Here is a 14,167-nt window from a genome sequence, read left to right as displayed (position 1 = left end):
ATACACCATGTCAGTGCCATAGGAAGAAACACTCTGCTGGCAGGAAGCAGAAAAGTCTTCAGGGGTCTAATGAATGTGGTAGGATGAGCACCACAAACCCAAACCAGGTCCCTCTGAGAGGGGCACGGGAGAGAGAAGGTCTGGGAAAGACTCCTGAGAGGACACCCCCTGTGATGGGCATGGAGCACGTGGAGGGCCTCTTGGAGGAGACCTTTGAACTAAGATGGGAAAGAGAAGAAAGAGCCAAATGTGCAAAGTGCAGATGGACAGAGAGCACCAACGACTCGGGCCGGGTGTAGAGGGACCAGAGGCCACAGGGCATCCTGCCGAGTGACCACACAGGTGGAAGTCAGTGCAGCTGAGAAGGATGAGACCAGATGCAGGTGGGCTCAGATCTTGCCAGAAACCCTGCAGTTTGGGCTCAATCGGACTCACCTCGGCTTTTTATCAGAGGCAAGAGCTCTGTGCACAGAGCTCGGGTACCAAGGACGTTTGTTTTCATGGTCACTTCTGCCTGAATTGCAATCGGTGTGGGATCACCAACTTTTAGGATAGAAAAAGAATAGGGCTAATAAACACAAGCCATATGGTAAAAATGCTTACTTGATACACTATTTTTTCCGTGAACTCTGTTTTCGTCTAGTAATGTTTGGTGTTAGTGAACGGTATTGCACCAATGGGTGTTTTCTGGTTTGATACTGCTTTATACTTACATAACATGGCATCATCAGGGGAGGCTGAGTGAAAGAAGCCCATACGACCTCCTGTGTACCACTCTGCAATTTTAAATTGGTTTCAGAAGTTAAAAATTCACCCAACTCATCCAAAGTTCAGTGAAATCAATACTGCGAAAATCTGGGTGCTGTCCTTGACCCTGGTCAAAGCTATTGGAAGGCCTTCTTGCTGGAAAAGCTTGTAATGGCGGAGGACCTGCTCTCCCTGTGACCTCCGGCCTGTGCTCCATCCCTAGGGAGAGGGTTCTAGATCCCACAGCAGAGGTTCAGGCAATAGCCCCCGCCCCGCCCCGTCAGGCTCCCGCCACAGTGGCTGTAACCCGCCAGCTCCCACGCACTTATTCTGGAAGGCGATGGCTGCGTTGTTGACCAGCGCGACGAGGCCCCTGTACTCCTTGCGCAGAAAGTCGCGCAGTGCCCGGATGCTCTGCAGGGCAGTAATGTCCAGCTGGTGGAAAAGGGGGCTCGGGCCCTTGGTCTGCAGCTGCTGTGTGGCTGCCCGACCGAACGCCTCGCCCCGCGCCATGAGCACCAATTTCCCCGGGAACTGCCGACACAGGTCGCGCACGATGGCAAAACCGAGGCACTTGTTGGCCCCGTTGACCAGCGCCACGCGGGTGGAGGAGGACATGGCCAGTGGGCAGGGCCCTTTGGAGTAGAGCTGACAAGGCTGGAGACCGACGGGGTGGCGCAGCATGGGACGTGGAGACCCGCCACAGTCCAGAAGGCAAAGAACTGTGTCCTGGGATCCAGTGCAGTGACTACTTGAGAAGGAGGAGGCCCTGCTTTCTTCTCCTGCTTAAGGAGGGATCAAATGTTCCAACACCACACCTGGCTCCATCTTTTTCCTCATGCTGTAACCTGAGCCAAAAAAGAGGACACAGCCCTCTTTTTCTTTAAACTTTTTATTTTATATTGGAGGACAGGGCTTTCCTGGTGGCTGGGACAGTAAAGAATCTGCCTGCAATGGGGGGAGACCCAGGTTTGATCTCTGGGTTAGGAGGAGCCCCTGGAGAAATAAATGGCAGCTGACTCCAGTATTCTTGCCTGGGAAATCCCATGGACAGAGGAGCCCAGTGGGCCACAGTGCATGGAATTGCAGAGAGCTGTGCATGGAACCGCAAAGACCTAGACAGGACTGGGCGACTAACACTTTCATAGTTGATTGACAACATTCTGAACTGTCACCACAGTTTCAGCTGGGCAGCACAGGGCCTCAGCCACACATATACACGTATTGGTTCTCTACAATCTCCCCTCCTTCCCAGGCTGTCATGTAACACTGAGCAGGTTTCCCTGTGTTAGGGAGTAGTATCCTGTTGGATTTTGGCTCAAGGTCATCCAGGAAGATGGCCGAGCCAGGACTCTCTGGTTCCAGATGTTTGTCCTGAAAAATTTTGAATAGAAAAGTGGAACTAATACTTGACACCCACATGTCCACCAAACTAGCTTCAACTATTACGGATAATGGAGCAGATTCACCATTTAAGAGTTTGCACAAAGGGACATTTATAAGGAATTATTTATTTTTATTATTTGTCACCCATCCCACTTTTCCTCCCCTGGGATCACAGAAGAAGTCAGAAAACTCTTTACAAGATTAGCAGCCCTCTCCCAGTGAGAACTTGATCTGGATATTTTGATTCCTTTTTCTTTTTTTCTGCACAGCGATAATTTTGTCAGTGTCTGTTTGGTCAATCTGGGACAGCAATATAAACGGACCCATGGGTGGAGCTGTGAGTGAGCTCACCATTGCACAACTTCTTTCTCATGGACAAACTGTCCATGAGGCCCTTCAGCATCCGGGGGCAGAAGGGCCAAGTACACGGGGGTCTCTGCTCCTTCTTCTGGGCTTTTGGAGGCTTTGGGTCCCCCCATGTCGGTTCTCACCCACCCTGGGCAGCAGGCGTTCAGGAGGATCTTGTCCCCTCCTCTCTGCTCACTCAGTTTCCTGGCGTGGATTCTGGACAGGACTGTGACTCCAATTTTCGTCACTCCATATGCGGTATCGGGCCAGCCCTCCTTCCTGTGCACCCCGTTCTTTGTGTCTTCCACAAACTTGTTCATGAGCCCCACCAGCTCCTCCTCTGTGATGGTCTCACTTCGAAACTTCTGCTGCAGTTCACGGCTGCATTTCTTTAGAGAGTTGACACTGACAAAGCTGGATACATTCACCACTCTGCCTAAAATACAACACAAATCAGTCCATAGAAGGGCAAGCACGAGAAGGATGATACCCAATTGGGACAGGCCTGACCTTTTGAAAGAGGACATTAGGGAAGGAAGGGAATGTATTTTGGGAGGGGGTTGCTCAAAGGGTTTTATGTGTTTTATTATTATAAGTGACAACGTGTTATTTCTAATGTTTTTCAAAAGTAAGCTACATCTAAAGGGAAGATTTCATGCAAATATGGTCTCAATAGAGGACAGAAATGGTATGGACCTAACAGAAGCAAAAGATATTAAGAAGAGGTGGAAAGAATACACAGAAGAATTGTACAAAAAAGATTTTCACGACCAAGATAATCACGATCGTGTGATCACTCACCTAGAGCCAGACATCCTGGAATGTGAAGTCAAGTGGGCCTTAGAAAGCATCACTACGAACAAAGCTAGTGGAGGTGATGGAATTCCAGTTGAGCGATTTCAAATCCTGAAAGATGATGCTGTGAAAGTGCTGCACTCAATATGCCAGCAAATTTGGAAAACTCAGCAGTGGCCACAGGACTGGAAAAGGTCAGTTTTCATTCCAATCCCAAAGAAAGGCAATGCCAAAGAATGTTGAAACTACCGCCCAATTGCACTCATCTCACACGTTAGCAAAGTAATGCTCAAAATTCTCCAAGCCAGGCTTCAGCAATATGTGAACCATGAACGTCCAGAAGTTCAAGCTGCTTTTAGAAAAGGCAGAGGAACCAGAGATCAAATTGCCAACATCCGCTGGATCATCGAAAAAGCAAGAGAGTTCCAGAGAAAATCTATTTCTGCTTTATTGACTATGCGAAAGCCTTTGACTGTGTGGATCACAATCAACTGTGGAAAATTCTTCAAGAGATGGGAATACCAGACCACCTGACCTGCCTCTTGAGAAATCTCTATGCCGGTCAGGAAGCAACAGTTAGAACTGGACATGGAACAACAGACTGGTTCCAAATAGGGAAAGGAGTATGTTAAGGCTCTATATTGTCACTCTGCTTATTTAATTAATTAATTAATTTATTTTTGCTTATTTAATTTATATGCAGAGTACATCATGAGAAATGCTGGGTTGGAAGAAGCACAAGCTGGAATCAAGATTGCCGGGAGAAATATCAATAACCTCAGATATGTAGATGACACCACCCTTATGGCAGAAAGTGAAGAGGAACTAAAGAGCCTCTTGATGAAAGTTAAAGAGGAGAGTGAAAAAGTTGGCTTAAAGCTCAACATTCAGAAAACTAAGATCATGGCATCTGGTCCCATCACTTCATGGGAAATAGATGGGGAAACAGTGGAAACAGTGTCAGACTTTGTTTTTCTGGGCTCCAAAATCACTGCAGATGGTGACTGCAGCCATGAAATTAAAAGGCGCTTACTCCTTGGAAGGAAAGTTATGACCAACCTAGATAGCATATTAAAGAGCAGAGACATTACTTTGCCAACAAAGGTCTGTCTAGTCAAGGCTATGGTTTTCCCAGTGGTCATGTATGGATGTGAGAGTTGGACTGTGAAGAAAGTTGAGCACCAAAGAATTGATGCTTTTGAACTGTGGTATTGGAGAAGACTCCTGAGAGTCCCTTGGACTGTAAGGAGATCCAACCAGTCCATCCTAAAGGAGATCAGTCCTGGGTGTTCATTGGAGGGACTGATGCTAAAGCTGAAACTCCAGTACTTTGGCTACCTCATGTGAAGAGTTGACTCACTGGAAAAGATTCAAAGATCAAAAGATGCTGGGAGGGATGGGGGGCAGGAGGAGAAGGGGACGACAGGGGATGAGATGGCTGGATTGCATCACCGACTTGATGGACATAAGTTTGAGTGAACTCTGGGAGTTGGGGATGGACAGGGAGGCCTGGCGTGCTGCAATTCATGGGGTTGCAAAGAATCGGACACGACTGAGCGACTGAACTGAACTGAATTATCTTAGAAATTACAGGAATGAAATATTTCATTCAAACTCAATAAATAAGTCACGAAGGAAGAAGTCTGTGAATCTACCACCCAGAATGACTTGTGAAAATTATTTTCAAAACTCAACCATTTAAAGTCTCTGGAAATGGTCCCTAGGGCATACAGCAAATGAACCTTTTCCCCCAGACTATCTCCAATAACGCAGGTGAGAACAGAGAGCATCTAGTTCAACCATGACTGCTTCTTCCTTTCCTCCTTTCTGACCATAACAATGGAAACTTCACTCTGCAATGCTGCATCTCAGACGCAGGGCTCCCTCCCTGCCAAGGGGCTGTGGGATCTTCCCACGATGGAGATGACATCAGCATTTCTCATCCTGTTTCTCAGCTACCTGCTGCAGAGGTTCATTTCCTGGTAAGTGTACCTAGGAGGTTAGGACTTCCTTTTCCAACCCAGTCCTAACTCGTGGGACCAAGGCTCTAACCTTGGGCTGGGCATCCTGAGAATGCCCTAGGACTATCACTGGTCATAGCAAATATCCTTTTTTATCAGCACAAGAGACAACTCTATACATGGACATCACCAAATGATTGGTCAATACCGAAATCAGAGTGATTACATTCTTTGTAACAGTTAGCAAAAACAAGACCTGGAGCTGACTGGGGCTCAGACCATCAGCTCTTCATAGCAAAATTCAGGCTTTCACTAAAGAAAGTGGGGATAACCATTAGGCAGGTCAGCCACGACTTAAATCCAGTTCCCCATGACTATACAGTGCACCTAATGAATAGATTCAAGCAATTAGATCTAGTAAACAGAGTGCCTGAAGATCTATGGAGAGAAGTCCCTAATACTACACTGGAGGCAGTGAGCAAACCATCCTAAAGAAAAAGAAACGCAAGAAGGCGAAGTGGTTGTCTGAGGAGGCTTTACAAATAACTGAGGAAAGAAGAGAAGCGAAAAGCAAGGGAGAAAGGGAAAGGTTCACCCATGTGAATGCCGATTCCAGAGAATAACAAGGGGAGACAAGAAGGCCTTCTTCAATGAACAATGCAAAGAAACAGAGGGAAACAACAGAAAGGGTAAGACTAGAGATCTCCTCAAGAAAATCAGAAATATCAAAGGAAGATTTCATCCAAAGATGGGTACAATAAAGGACAGAAGTGGTAAAGACTAAGAGAAGCTGAAGAAATCAAGAAGAGTTGGAAAGAATATACAGAACTATATGAAAAAGATTTAATGACCTGGATAAGCACGATGGTGTAGTCTCTCATTCAGAGCCAGACATTCTGGAGTCTGAAGTCAAGTGGGCCCTAGCAAGCACTGCGATCAATAAAGCTAGTGGAGAGATGAGATTCTGGCAAAACTATTTCAAATCCTAAATATGATGCTATTAAAGTGCTGAACTCAACATGTCAGCACATTTAGAAAACCCAGCAGTGACCACAGGACTGGAAAAGGTCAATCCTCATCACAGCCCCAAGTTGGGGAATACTAAAGAATGTTCAAACCACTGGACAATTATACTCATCTCCCATTAGCTCAAAATCCTCCAAGTGACACTTTAGCATTGTGTGAATTGAGAATTTTCAGATGTTCAAGCTGAGTTTAGAAAAGGAAGACAAATCAGAGATCAAATTGCCAACATTCACTGAATCACAGAGAAAGCAAGGGAATTCCAGAAAAATATCCACCTCTGCTTCACTGGCTACACTAAAGCCTGTGACTGTGTGGGTCATAACAAACTGTGGAAAGCTGTTAAAGAGACAGGAATACCAGACCTTCTTACCTGTCTCCTGAGAACCCTGTATACAGGTCAAGAAGCAACAGTTAGAACCCTGTATGGCACAACTGACTGGTTGAGAAAGGAGTACAAGGCTCCCTATTGTCACCGTGCTTAACTTTTACGCAGAGCACATCATGTGAAATGCCGGGTTGGGTGAGTTAACAAGCTGGAAATCAAGATTGTGGGAGAAATATTAACAACCGCAGATATGCAGATGGTCTCTAATGGTAGAAAGTGAAGTGGAACTAAAGAGCCTCTTGATGAGGGTGAAGGAGGAGAGTGAAAGAGCTGGCTTAACACTCAGTATTTAAAAAACCACGATCATGGCATCTGGTCCCATTAGCTCATGGCCAATAGGGCAAAAGGTGGAAGCAGTGACAGAGCTCCTCTTCCTGGGCTCTAAGACCACTGCGGATGGTGAAGCCAGCCATGAAATCAGGTGAGAGCTGCTTGGGAACAAAGCTATGACAAATGCAGACAGGCTGTTAAAAAGCAAAGACATCACTTCAGAGAATCAGGGGACACTTAGGAGCTGACTTCTGAGGTCCTAGTGAACCAAGTTTGAAGGAGTAGCACCTTCCAGGAGTGGACAGGGAAACAGGTGAGAAGCTGAGTGTCAACTGTAAACACGTGTCCTCAATCTCTAGGCACACTCGGAATCCTTCTTAAAGTATCTGCTTGTCTTACTTTGTGTGTTTAATGGGGGGTGGTTCCTCTCGCAGCCCCTTGCTTCAGGGTAAACATTACAGTAGTTTAAGCTAGAGGAATGAGTTTGTTTTGTCCAGAACACCGAGCACACTGAAGGGCAGTTATCAGATTAGAGATCTCTATTAGCCACACTAAGGGCTTGGACTTCATTCACACTTGCAGGATTTATGGGAGGGGCAGTGAACCTGTCAAGAAAGAAAAGGATTCAAGAAGGGCAAGGGGTCCCTTAGGAGGGTTTACAAGTGTTTAGAAACAACAGCTGAGGGCCTGTTTGTAGAGCTAGGATGGGGCAGACGGCTGGGGAGAAACTCAGCTGGACGAATTTAGGACCTGGTAATGACAATAAGCGGGCAGGCTTACTTCCCACGTATGGGCAGGGTGCCCTCCAGTTTCCTGGTGCGTGGATGACAGGATTAGTTACCAAGAGGTTTTGGGGAAAGGACAAGTCTTTGGGGGGAAGGGGACTAATGAACTGGTGGTGGTGCAGGCGCCACTAGCCTGAGTAAGAGGGGGACAGGAGAAAGAGGTCTGGGAAGGACTCCTGAGGGAACTGCCCCTGTGATGGGCACAGAGCAGCTCAAGGGCCTCTTGGAGGAGGAAACCTCTGAGCTAAGATGGGAAAGAGAAGAAAGAGCCAGATGTGCAAAAAGCAGGTGGACAGACAGCACCAAGGACCTGGGCAGTGTGTGGAGGGACCTCAGGGTGCAGGACACCCAGCTGGGTGGAGACACGGTGGAGGGCAGGGAAGCTGAGCAGGAGTGGCAGGGGCCTGTAGATGAGACCAGAGCCAGGTGGGCCCAGATCTTGCCAGAAGCACTGCTGTCTGGGCTCCAATCAGACTCACCTTGCGGTTTTATTAGAGGCAGGAGCTCCGTGCACACATCTCTGGTGCCAAAGAAGTTTGTTTTCATAGTCACCTCTGCTTGAATGTGAAATGGTGTGGTGTCAGCAGCTTTCAAGAGAAAAGCAAAGTGGAGTCAAGAAACAGTTCTCGCGCGGTAACATTCCCTAAGAAGGTATCGCTCATGAATTTTGTGTGCAACTAGTGAAGGTAAAAATCGGTTGAATTTTGTGCACAATACAATCAGTATTGGACCCGTGTGAATTTCTCAGGTTGATAATGAACCATAGTTCTGCAAGAACGCACCACTGGCACGGCGCTGTACAAAGGGTACATGGGACCTCTGTGCATCAGAAAGGGGCTGTGCATCAACCTGGAAAAGGTGCCCGGGATTCTGAGCCAGAGAAACTAAAAGTTCTCTCCGGCTAGAGAGCAGCCAATTCCTCGCAATTCCTCTAGCCGCACCTCTTCCCCTTTCCCTTCTCCTTCTCTAGGGAGTCATTCTGGACCCCACAGGCGGGAGAAGCCCCTCTACAGCGATTCCCCGACAGATTTGGTCCATCTTGGACCGAGATGCTCAGAGCGGGTGACAGCCTCTCCTGGAGCACCCAGCCGCTTCTTACTCTTGAAGGCAATGCCCGCGTTGTTGACCAGCACATCGAGGCCCCCGTACTCCTTGCGCAGGAAGTCACGCAGGGCGCGGATGCTCTGCCGGTCGTCGATGTCCAGCTGGTGGAAAAGGGGGCTCAGGCCCTCAGCCTGCAGCTGCTGCACGGCCGCCCGACCCCGCGCCTCGTCCCGCGCCGTGAGCACCACGTCGCCGGAGAACCGCCGGCACAGGTCACGCACGATGACGAAGCCGATGCCCTTGTTGGCCCCGGTGACCAGCGCCACGCAGTTGGAGGACGACATGGCCGGTGTGCAGGGCGTTGAGTTGCCTTCAATAGGGAGCGGCGAGTCCCAGCGTTTGAGCGAGACAGCAGTGCGCGGAGCGATCACTGGCTTGAATCACCCAGGGGCGCCTGGGCTGAGCGCGCAGGCGCAGACGCAGGCTCCGCCCCTCGGGGCTCGGCTCCCTGGGGACCCCCAGAGGTGCGGCGTGTGTAGAGAGAAGACTTCTGCGGAGTTTTCCGAACAGTCCTCTTGAAAAGTTGCTGCTGGCGACTTGCGGGCTGGAGGCAGAGAGAATCATTCTTATTGGTCGTGTTCTCTAGGTTAACGTAGAGAACGTTAAACGCTCAGTTTAAAACTGATACCCGTCCTCATGGTTGGATGGCATCACCGACTCATGGGCATGAGTTTGAGTAAACTCCGTGAGTTGGTGATGGACGGGGAGGCCTGGTGTGCAGGAATCCATGGGGTCACAAAGAGTCGGACACAACTGAGCGACTGAACTGAGCTGAAGTGATCCTCAGATTTCCTCCTGTTCTCCCGTGTTCACGGTTGGGCTTGCAGAAATGAATCATATGTACTAACTTTATTTCTCCTGGTGTTTGAAAAATATCACTGTAACTGAAGTCTTGGGAACCCCGAGTTGTGGAATAAGTTGGAAGAAAATGTAGAGATCAAGTAATTGTTGGTTTCTCCCGTAAATATGAAAGCAAAGCTACTGGCTTAGCCTTGGCTGATTTTTACCTCGTGAGGAGTGTTCACTAAATCACTGTTTATTTGCAGGGTTGTCAGGTTACTTGTTTGCAGTTCCTGAAGTGTACAGGTGCAAAGGGGCGTTGCAGCCCTTTCTCCCACTCAAGTAGCGCCTTAGGATTCATCTTTTTATTTACATTTTTAAAGTGAGGAAATGGAGACTGAGAAGGTTCATAAATTAGTTCAGTGGTGGGAAATTAATTTTCTTCCTTACCTGTTAGTGCTTAAAACAGAGGAATTAGGGGGTTATAATATCATTTTCCTTTCTGTGCTGTGTCCTGTCCACTGAAAGAAAAAGCACAAACTAAAAGTTGAGATATTTTTGGATAATATTGTTATGATTGGTTTGTAAATGAGTTCTAATCTAATTGGCCTACAGAAAAATAAATGCTTACAAAGCAAATAATTCTAAATGCAAGAGAAATTAACCAAAATGAATTTCAGGTTCACAATGAACTGGGAATTATTCAGTATTAAATACTTAGTGTTAATGTTTGCTTGTTGATCTAAGTAATATAAGCATGTTAAGAGTTATTAAGTATAATATTTTCATTGTGCCCAGGTTTAATCTGTCAAATATTGTTATATTGGGCTTGCCTGGTGGCTCAGGTGGGAAAGAATTCACCTGCAATGTGGAAGATCTGGGTTCCATCCCTGGGTTGGGAAGATCCCCTGGCCGAGGGCATGACAACCCACTCCAGTATTCTTTCCTGGAGAATCCTATGGACAGAGGAGCCTGGCAGGCTATGGGGTCACAAAGATTCGGACTAGGTGACTAAGCACGAAAGTTGAGAATTACATTTTATTTGGCTGGCTTACATGGATGTAAGAGTTGGACTATAAAGAAAGCTGAGTGCCAAGGATTTGATGCTTTTGAACTGTGGTGTTGGAGAAGACTCTTGAGAGTCCCTTGGACTGCAAGGAGATCCATCCAGTCCATCCTAGGGGAGATAGTCCTGGGTGTTCATTGGTAGGACTGATTTTGAAGCTGAAATTCCAATACTTCGGCCACCTGATTCGAAGAGCTGACTCATTTGAAAAGACCCTGATACTGGGAAAGATTGAAGGCAGGAGAAGGGGATGACAGAGAATGACATGGTTGGATGGCATCACCGACTCAATGGACATGGGTTTGGGTGGACTCCGGGCGTTGGTGATGGACAGGGAGGCCTGGTGTGCTGCGGTTTATGGGGTTGCAAAGAGTCGGACACAACTGAGCGACTGAACTGAACTGAGGTTTTAAGCCTGGGATATAGCCTCTTCAGATACCTCTAAGGGATTGTTCTGGAGAGGTAAGGGAGGAGCCAGGATATACAGGAGTTTTTGCAAAAATAGCCCAAAAAACCCAGGTCCTGAAACATCAATTACTGCTAATTAAATAAAACATCACAAATTAATGAATTTAGCAGTTTTCAGTGTATGATAAGTGTTTGGGCTTACTGAAATTATTCCTTTGATGTGCACTTGAACTCTATCTGGGGCCAGTATCCTGTTTTTCTCTGCTGTGAATTCCTTTCTGGGTGCACCGTTGGGGTGGGCTGCAGTGGCTAATGACTCGATGGCTTCAATATCCTCTGTTTACTGAAATGGTAGGTAATGTTCTTTGTCCACATTCTTTTATGGTAGCCAGAAGCTAGTGGCTACTTAAATGTAATTTTAATCAAAATAATACAATTAAAATTCAGTCTGTTAGTTCCACTAACCACATTTCAAGGGCTGAGTCACATGTGTTAGTGATGGCTGTACCAGACAGTGCATGTATCGCTTTCCATCACAGCAGAAACTTTCTTTGAACAGCTATGCTTTAGATAGTTTCCAATTATATTACAACTTCAAGGAATTTTTCTAATCAGTTGCAAAAAAAAAAAAAACAACAAAACTAATAATCAGGGAAAGAACTCTGCTTTTTGACAAAACTTTATGAGATGATTGTAGATTCACGAACAGTAGTAACAAATAATACAGAAATTCCTTATACTTTACCCAGTTTCCTCAATGGTAATGTTTTTACAATGTCACAATCACAGCACAAAGGAGCCTTTAAACTTTAATGACCGTAGCTTGGTGTTAACCACATAAGTCCATCCCATGACAGAGGAAGGTTATGATTTTTGAGTGAGATTCAGTTGGTTGTTCTGATTGAGCTTGCTTGGCTCTAAAGAAAAAATTATATTTATGGCCAGGGTCAGAGCAGGTATTATAACTGACCAAGTGATGGAGTGCCCTCTAGCAATATCAGCTGTGGCCCAAAGAGAACTCTGCTGCTGCTGCTGCTAAGTCACTTCAGTTGTGTCCGACTCTGTACGACCCCATAGATGGCAGCCCACCAGGCTCCCCCGTCCCTGGGATTCTCCAGGCAAAAACACTGGAGTGGGTTGCCATTTCCTTCTCCAGTGCATGAAAGTGAAAAGTGAAAGTGAAGTTGCTCAGCCAGACTTGGAGGGGGGAGATAATCCTCTGTTTTTGCAGTTGTGCATAACCTTTAACAAATTCAGCAATTTTATCTTTACATAAAGGAAAAGTGTTAGGCCTTTAAAATTCACGCCTGGGAGACAGGGCCTTGGGAAAGGGCTATTACATGTATATTTCAGGCTATGGACAAAGTTCTTTCTCTGTTCAACAACACAAGAGTGCAGAGCCAGCATGACTAAGCACAGGCAACAATACAAACAACCTTAAAGGGACACACACACCATAGAATCAGGTTGTTCTTCTTTTACTGAACTAAGGTTAAGGGTTTTGGAGGGTAATATCACAAAGGCCAAGTACCCTTCCTATAGATGGGAAACCTGCAATCAACATGACTTATCTCTGTTATTATTCTTTATTACTCAGCCAATTTAGCATTGGCCAAGTTTCTCCAAAGTTAATACTACCTTCCCCTCTTTTCCATATTGGGCTCTTTTGGAGGCTAGCTGATAAAAAGTGTGGGGTCAGTGCGGCTCAGATCATGAACTCATTGCAAAATTCAGACTTAAACTGAAGAAAGTATGGAAAACCACTAGACCATTCAGGTATGACCTAAATCAAATCCCTTATGATTATACAGTGAAAGTGACAAATAGATTCAAGAGATTAGATCTGATAGACAGAGGGCCTGAAGAACTATGGACAGAGAGAGGTTCATGACATTGTACAGGAGGCAGTGATCAAAACCATCCCCAAGAAAGAAATGCAAAAAGGCAAAATGGTTGTCTGAGGAGGCCTTATAAATAGCTGAGAAAAGAAGAGAAGCTGAAGGCAAGGGAGAAAAGGAAAGATACACCCATTGAATGCAGAGTTCCAAAGAATAACAAGGAGAGATAAGAAAGCCTTCTTCAGTGATCAATGCAAAGAAATAGAGGAAAACAATAGAATGGGAAAGACTAGAGATCTCTTTAAGAAAATTAGAGATACCAAGGGCACATTTCATATAAAGATGGGCACAATACAGGATAGAAATGGTATGGACCTAACAGAAGCAGAAGATATTAAGAAGAGGTGGCAAGAATTCACAGAATTATACAAAAAAGATCTTCATGACCCAGATAACCATGACAGTGTGATCACTCACCTAAAGCCAGACATCCTGGAATGTGAAGTCAAGTGGGCCTTAGGAGGCATCACTATGAACAAAGTTAGTGAGGTAATGGAATTCCCGTTGTGCTATCTCAAATTCTAAAAGATGATTTAAGTTCTGCACTCAATATGTCAGCAAATTTGGAAAACTCAGCAGTGGCCACAGGACTAGAAAAGGCCAGTTTTCATTTCAATTTCAAAGAAGGGCAATACCTAAGAACGTTCAAACCACCGCACAACTGCACTCATCTCACATGCTAGCAGAGTAATGCTCAAAATTCTCCAAGCTAGGTTTCAACAGTACATGAACCAAGAACCTCCAGATGTTCAAGGTGGATTTAGAAAAGGCAGAGGAACCAGAGATCAAATTGCCAACATCTGTTGGATCACAGAAAAAGCAAGGGAATTCCAGAAAAACATCTGCTTCTGCTTTATTGACTACGTCAAAGCCTTTGACTGTGTGGATCACAACAAACTGGAAAATTCAAGAGATGGGAATACCGGACCACCTTACCTGGCTCCTAAGAAATCTGTATGCAGGTCGAGAAGCAACAGTTAGAACCGGACATGGAACAACAGACTGGTTTCAAATTGGGAAAGGAGTAGTCAAGGCTGTATACTGTCACCCTGCTTATTTAACTTATATGCAGAGTACATCATGGAAATGCTGGGCTGGATGAAGCAGAAGCTGGAATCAAGATTGCGGAGAGAAATATCAATAACCTCAGATATGCAGATGACACCACCCTTGTGGCAGAAAGCAAAGAAGAAATGAAGGGCCTCTTG

The 14,167-nt window shown here is 46.0% G+C and overlaps 1 protein-coding gene and 1 pseudogene across 1 annotated transcript; both read right to left on the bottom strand.

Annotated features, from left to right (window-relative positions):
- Positions 1-966: 966 nt before the first annotated feature.
- On the bottom strand, positions 967-1,524 carry LOC109561458 (carbonyl reductase [NADPH] 1 pseudogene; annotated as a pseudogene).
- A 714-nt stretch (positions 1,525-2,238) lies between these two features.
- LOC109561446 (carbonyl reductase [NADPH] 1) lies at positions 2,239-9,235 on the bottom strand. Its single transcript, XM_019963900.2, has 3 exons — positions 8,803-9,235; positions 8,183-8,290; positions 2,239-2,917 (listed from the first exon to the last, which is right to left on the bottom strand). The coding sequence occupies exons 1-3, from the start codon at positions 9,089-9,091 to the stop codon at positions 2,481-2,483; spliced, it is 834 nt and encodes a 277-aa protein (XP_019819459.2). The 5' UTR covers positions 9,092-9,235; the 3' UTR covers positions 2,239-2,480.
- Positions 9,236-14,167: the final 4,932 nt, after the last annotated feature.

This window comes from Bos indicus, chromosome 1 (genome assembly GCF_029378745.1).
Source record: "Bos indicus isolate NIAB-ARS_2022 breed Sahiwal x Tharparkar chromosome 1, NIAB-ARS_B.indTharparkar_mat_pri_1.0, whole genome shotgun sequence".
Classification (NCBI taxonomy): domain Eukaryota; kingdom Metazoa; phylum Chordata; class Mammalia; order Artiodactyla; family Bovidae; genus Bos; species Bos indicus.
The sequence above is the reverse complement of the archived record's forward strand: the minus strand, read 5'-3'. Positions and strand labels throughout refer to the sequence as shown.